At 34.3% G+C, this 6,380-nt stretch overlaps 1 protein-coding gene across 1 annotated transcript; it reads left to right on the plus strand.

Annotated features, from left to right (window-relative positions):
• Nucleotides 1–828: 828 nt before the first annotated feature.
• On the plus strand, nt 829–3,900 carry LOC109189851 (PHD finger protein ALFIN-LIKE 2-like). The gene is made up of 5 exons (XM_019340475.1): nt 829–1,025; nt 1,144–1,176; nt 1,301–1,523; nt 3,190–3,313; nt 3,395–3,900. Exons 1-5 carry the CDS (start codon nt 932–934, stop codon nt 3,674–3,676), a joined length of 756 nt encoding a protein of 251 aa, XP_019196020.1. The 5' UTR covers nt 829–931; the 3' UTR covers nt 3,677–3,900.
• The last annotated feature ends 2,480 nt before the right edge of the window (nt 3,901–6,380 follow it).

Here is a 6,380-nt window from a genome sequence, read left to right on the forward strand (position 1 = left end):
AAAGAAATGCATATGTATTATTTTTTGTTGTAACTACTAAATTATTATTTATATAATAATTTAATAGGAGTAAAATAGAGTACTAATTATGCCAATTTTGATTGGGATGAGGTTCGAACCTAAAACCTTTTTATTTTTTTTTTTTATTTTTTTTTATTGAAATTAGTAACGGTGTGTGGGTATTTTAGGAAATTTTAGTGTAAAATTCAAATCTGATCAATCTTTTAATCAATCTAAGCCATTCATTTGATTAAAATCTATGACCGCCATTTTTTCTACCCATTATAGGTCTAACTCTCTTGGGCTCTTATTAATATAGTAGATATGATTTTTAAGTTTGGCTTAGTACTTTTAGATTTTGTTTCGATTTTTTTGTTCATATTAGTGCTTTGGATGTCATTATATTATAATCAATTGTTTTGCTTTTTTTATTTTTGTATTTTGAAAACTTTTATTCCAATTATAGGGTCATACATAACAAACATCAATATTGATAATCATTTCAATTCTACCCTACTACCAAATATTCAAAATATTTTCACCAAAACTCATATCATTACCAAGTATTTGATTCTAATTTTGATTTCGATTCCCAACCAAACACACCCTATATATTTAATTATATATATATATATATATATACTAACCCTAGTCCACTCATATCATTAACAAGTTTTTTTTTTTTTGGTGAAAATCATTAACAAGTATTTGATTCTAATTTTGACTCCGATTCCCAACCAAACACACCCTTATATTTAATTATACATATATATATATATATATATATATACTAACCCTAGTCCACATCTAGGAGTCTAGGACGGGCGCAAAGAAGGAAAAGCGCATTAAATAATCGGCGCTATTTCTCCACTTATTTACGATCCTAGCCCTCACATCATTCCGTACAGTAGAGACTAGAGAGCCGATCAACATGGCTTCTTTTCCCCCAAACCCCCGCTCCGTCGAAGACATCTTCAAAAACTTCGCCGGTCGCCGCTCCGCCGTTCTCTACGCCCTTACTCGCGGTAAACCACCGCCTCTCAACTGCGTATTCGTTTTACTGTATATATTTGTGTCTGCATGTATCTTTATTGTTCGTGTATCTAAACCGCTGATTCGCCTCTCTGTTCTGTAAATTCTCAGATGTCGATGACTTTTTCTCGCAGTGCGATCCAGGTTGTGTAGTGGTTTCTTTCGGTGTGTAGAATTTTTGTGTTTGTTTGCATGTGCGAGCAGAATTTGATTTTCTTGTTTTCTTGGTTGTTGTGTTTGTTTGCTGTGTGCGGCTTGAATTTTGCAGAGAAAGATAATTTGTGCCTGTACGGTCATCCGGACGAGAGGTGGGAAGTCACATTGCCGGCGGAGGATGTCCCGCCGGAGATCCCGGAGCCTGTGCTAGGCATCAATTTTGCGAGGGACGGGATGGAGAAGAGAGATTGGCTGGCGTTGGTGGCTATGCACACTGATTCATGGCTACTTGCCGTGGCTTTTTACTTTGGTGCGCAGCTTAATCGAAACGAAAGGTACATTCTGTGGAATTTTAGCTGTGTGATTTTCTGTTTTTATCCTGAAGTTGTAATGAGAGCACATTGATCACTTAAATTCGATAGCCCTAATTTTCCCGTCTTAGAATATAAGTTACCCTACTGATAGAGTTAAGGAGAGGAGAGTCAAGTAAGTGGAATTGGGAAGTTCTCCTTATTTTCCAAATTGAGTTCAATTCACTACTTCATTCTTAGGTATTATGCCCTGCTGTTAAGCTTAATAAAACACTTGAAATTTTCTAGGGTTTAATTCCAATTGGGGGGAGGATTTTAGACTGCAAATTGGTATGGAACTATTTCAAATTGCATCAATAATCTCAGTAGAATATTTGTAGAATGGGTTCTAAACCCATATTTTGATCAAGTGAATGTGACATTAAGGATGGACACTTTCATTGTTTGAAACATCATTTTGCATGAGATGCTGGAAACAACATGATGAAAATATTTTTGATATTTTGGATTTGGTATTACCTGAGAAATTTGTGCATGAGCATCACAAATCTAATCTAAATGGTGTGGATGCAGATGGAAACTTAGGCTTTTGTTTTTCAACAAATTGTTTTCTTTCACGGTGATGCACTTTTGTATCTCTTTCTATATGTTTGGTCATCATCACCTCTCTTTTTCACTTGTGTTTTTAAGCTGCCAATTAGCTCCCTTAAAGATGGCTGGGTGATTTTTCTAAAAATATATTCAATTTTCTCCCTCCATTGAAAGATTGCTTTTCTAATGATTTGACTTCTGATTTCCCAAATTTGACCCTTTTATGTCCTGAAAATGTTCATATAGTTTACCATGGAGTATTTTATTCCAAAGTATAGTTGTTGCATAAAGTTGTAATTTGAGGATTACTGCAAATGTTTTCTTTTACAAGATGAAAATTTTTTAAGTACCAAATTTCTAGTGGGTTAAGTTTTGAATGTATGTTATTGCATTAAGTGGTCTTTTTAAAATCTCACTAGTGTAACAGAACCAATTCTACAAGAAGATTGTATGAACAAGTTTGGTGCCCTATATCAGGTTATTTCTGGTGAATTTTCAATAACTTTGTGATGCTTTGAAGGATAATTAGTAACTGCAAACTCCATTAAGAGAATTGGATGTTTTCGTACTTCATAGTTAGTCTCTAACCATTTTGTAAAATCATCCAGTTTTAACATATTCATAAATATCAATGCACTCATATCCATTTTGCAGGATTTGCTTTTATTATTTATAATAAATCTTGGATCATTTAGCATCTGCTATCCATCCTTTTCTTGACCTGTATGTTGCCCCAGAAGAACATGCAAAATTTTGCTGTTCCTCACCCTATTACTCCTTCTGGAACCATATGTAACTCCCTATGAACGTCAGACTCTTACACTCCTCTTTTTCTTGGTCATTGAGGTCCACAACTGAAAAGTTATGTTATATAAAAATGGCTGACGCAACACAGGCATTTTTCCTTTAAATTTCTGCAAGAAAGATGTTCCTTTTTTCATGAATAAGTGTGGCTCTATTATTGTCCCTTGTCTCATTGTTAAAGCATTCACTTTCAGAAATTGTTTTGAGTTTTATGATTGTCATTTCTGTTCCAATATGTCTTTGTTTTAAGTTGCTACCTGCCTACCCCTATGCTAACTGTTTACTTAATCAACAGGAACCGTTTGTTTTCCATGATAAATGATCTGCCTACAATCTATGAAATTGCATCGGAAAGAAAGCCCTCAAGGGAGAAACCAATCGTCGTCAATGTTGGTAATAAATCCATGACAAATGCAAAGGTAAATCCATGACAAATGGAAAGGGGTACCCTTCTGAACAAGAACTTAATTCTGAGCATTATTGTCACTTTTTGCATGCAGAAGGACAATCAAGGCCAAGGAAATCCAAGGATGCATGAGAACTATGAAGAAGATGAAAACGAGGATGAAGATGAAGGCGAAGAGGAAGATGATGAAAGTAATACTATTTGCGGGAGCTGTGGAGGAAATTACAACGAGACTGAGTTCTGGATTGCCTGTGATATATGCGAGAGGTGGTTCCATGGCAAGTGTGTTAAAATAACACCGGCAAAGGCACAGACTATCAAGACATACAAGTGCCCATATTGCAGCCACAAGGCCCAGAAAAGGGTTAAGCCGTAGTGTGGGGGTTAAGGATACAGCTTTAGCAAATATATACTATCATGTTAGCGAGTTTTGGAAACAAAATACTGCAGTTGTTAGAGGTCCTTTTTAACTTCAATCTTTAATTGATTCCTTTCTATTAGACAGAATCAACTTGAAATTCTCTGTTCTTTTAGTTGGGGTATAGTTTTGAAAATGTTTCACAGTTTGAGAAAAATACAGGTTTCATATTAGTGTTTTAATGCTGTCCATTTTGGAATGATTTTTTGATTTTTCCACAAGTAATTCAATGGTTCTCTGTTTAGAAATTAGAAGAGCAGTTAGAGTGGCAGTTGTGAGATTGAAGTGATGGAGTACTCTAATTGCGCTGCTTTAAACGTTGGAATATAAGTATAAATGTTATGATCTAGATCAAACTGTTATAAATATATTATTATGGTGGACATTATGGGCATTCAATACATAACTGTTATAACGGTCATCATTAGTATCGTCATTATTATTTGTACATTATATATGCTTGTTGTAACATTGTATTGAGTGGACTTGTGCAATGGAATGACTCTCCTTGTCTCTTGTTCTACTTCTCTTTGTCTTGTACATTTACGTTTATCTATATTGATCCAATCCTACAATTCACCGATTAGGAGCTAATATTCACCGATTAGGAGCTAATGGCCAACGGGCACAAACAACACAACATTACAACACGTTATCAGCACGCTCTTCGAGTCTTCGGTGAACGGTATATCTATTTTGTTAAAATTGCCAATAAATTGCATGTTTACATTATGGAATATATATGCTTATGCAATTTGCATTGGTAAATTATGAATATTTATATATGTTGTTATATATATAAATATTTTCTGTATGTATTCTTTTTTGAAAAAAAGAAATATAATTGTGTTTTTGGAAAGAATTTATTTATACATTCTCTGTATATGTATATGAACAAATATATATGCGATATCTTCTGAAATTATTATGAGTATGAAAATGTTCTGAGTTTTTTTTCTCTCACACATATACATGTTTTTCGAAAACTTAAAATTCGATATATACACCTTTTTTCGAAAAACACAAGACTTCTTTTGAAAAAGGGATAGATCACATGTTCACATTCTAGCCTTGACGAAATATTTCAAAATATTTCCCAGATTGTGTAAATTTTTTTGAAACATTTATCATTATTTTTCGAACATGTATAGATTTTGAAAAAAAAAGAAAGGTGCAAAATTTCCGATCTGTTTTTCAGAAATAATACAAAACGAAACCTGTACGCTTTTTACGAGCGGCACTCCAGCAGAGGGTTACGACGTGAAGCTCCGGCAGAGCGATGGCGGCGCGTCTCGGTTGATGCGGTGGGTTTCTTGGCTGATCGACCTCCTTTTTTTTCCGATCTGCACCATTGATCGGTGGTTCTGGGGTAACGATCGGCGGAGGTTTGATGCTTTGCGGCGATGGCGACGCAGGAGACCTCCGGTCTGGTCGGCGTCGTGATAGTGGCGAGCGATGGTGATGGCTTCGGTCGGCGACCTCTCACCTCTACGCGTCTCCCTCTCTCTCTTGTCTGGCCGCGTGAAAACTGATGAAACTTATATGGTTTCAATGTTTCATCGTTGAACCCAAGTTTTGGACCTCTTGGCCTCGTCTGTGTGTTTTTTTTAAGACCACAACTGGCCCAATTTATTTTTTTTTGGGCTATATCTTTTAAAAATAATATATATTGCTTTTGGGTCCTTAGGCTTATTTAAAGTATTTGGATTAATCTTTTTGGGCCTGTTTTTTAAATAACTATAAGATCAATAATGATTCGATCATGTTATTGCTATGTCTTGAGCCTGCAATTTGGTTTGGTAAATATTATATTTTTCATTTAAATTATTGAATATGCTCAGACACCAAATTGTGATTATGTTATACAATTTATTTGGAAATGAGCTGATTGTACTTTATGTTTTACTAGCATAACACCCTGGATGAGCCTAGATAAGGTTTTTCTTTTGAAGATAACATGTGCATTATTTTACTATGGCAATTTGTTTAAGAAACTATATTGCGAAATTGGAGTCATGTACGTTCATAAAGACTCCAAGATTAATAATTGGCACATTTCATTTTGATTGCAATGTTTATCGTAATAACAATCTATGATAGTTTTATTATCCTTATCAAACATGTAAGAGGCAACATTGGCAATTACCAACATTAGAAGAGATCATGCGATGGCCATACAATTGTCAAACAGTATTCTGAAACAAACCAGATAAGTGTTTTTTTTCTCAAAAGACAATATTTTATAATTCTCTTATATTGGCAATTGTATGCATGTGTATATCACTGTGATATTTTACTATAGCAAATTGTCAAAAAGAATATTTGTCATGAATCCAAATTGATAGAAAACATGATCCGTAGACGAAATTATGATATGTTATCTTGATTAGTTTACTCCATACTACATAGTATGTTGAGTACTCCACTTGTTTTTCTATTTTTCATGAAACAAATATTTAAGATAAATAATATCATATTTTTTAACCAAAGCTCTAAATCTTAATAGAGCTTTGTTCGGAAAGCAAATTAAGCATTTTTGGAGGAAATATTTTTTGTGGGGACCTTCAAAAATTGAATAACCAATATCCTGATCCACTACATATCACATACGCTAGTACATGATGCATTTCCCTATCTGCGTTCAATTGTTTTTAGTATGCAA

This window comes from Ipomoea nil, unplaced genomic scaffold (assembly GCF_001879475.1).
Source record: "Ipomoea nil cultivar Tokyo-kokei standard unplaced genomic scaffold, Asagao_1.1 scaffold1566, whole genome shotgun sequence".
NCBI lineage: Eukaryota > Viridiplantae > Streptophyta > Magnoliopsida > Solanales > Convolvulaceae > Ipomoea > Ipomoea nil.

Excerpts from the sequence above, each read along its gene's own strand:
- LOC109189851 (XM_019340475.1), top strand. The coding sequence starts at position 932 with ATGGCTTCTTTTCCCCCAAACCCCCGCTCCGTCGAAGACATCTTCAAA. Across the intron at positions 1,524-3,189 it reads CAGCTTAATCGAAACGAAAG|GAACCGTTTGTTTTCCATGA; the intron begins GTACATTCTGTG and ends CTTAATCAACAG. Across the intron at positions 3,314-3,394 it reads AATCCATGACAAATGCAAAG|AAGGACAATCAAGGCCAAGG; the intron begins GTAAATCCATGA and ends TTTTGCATGCAG.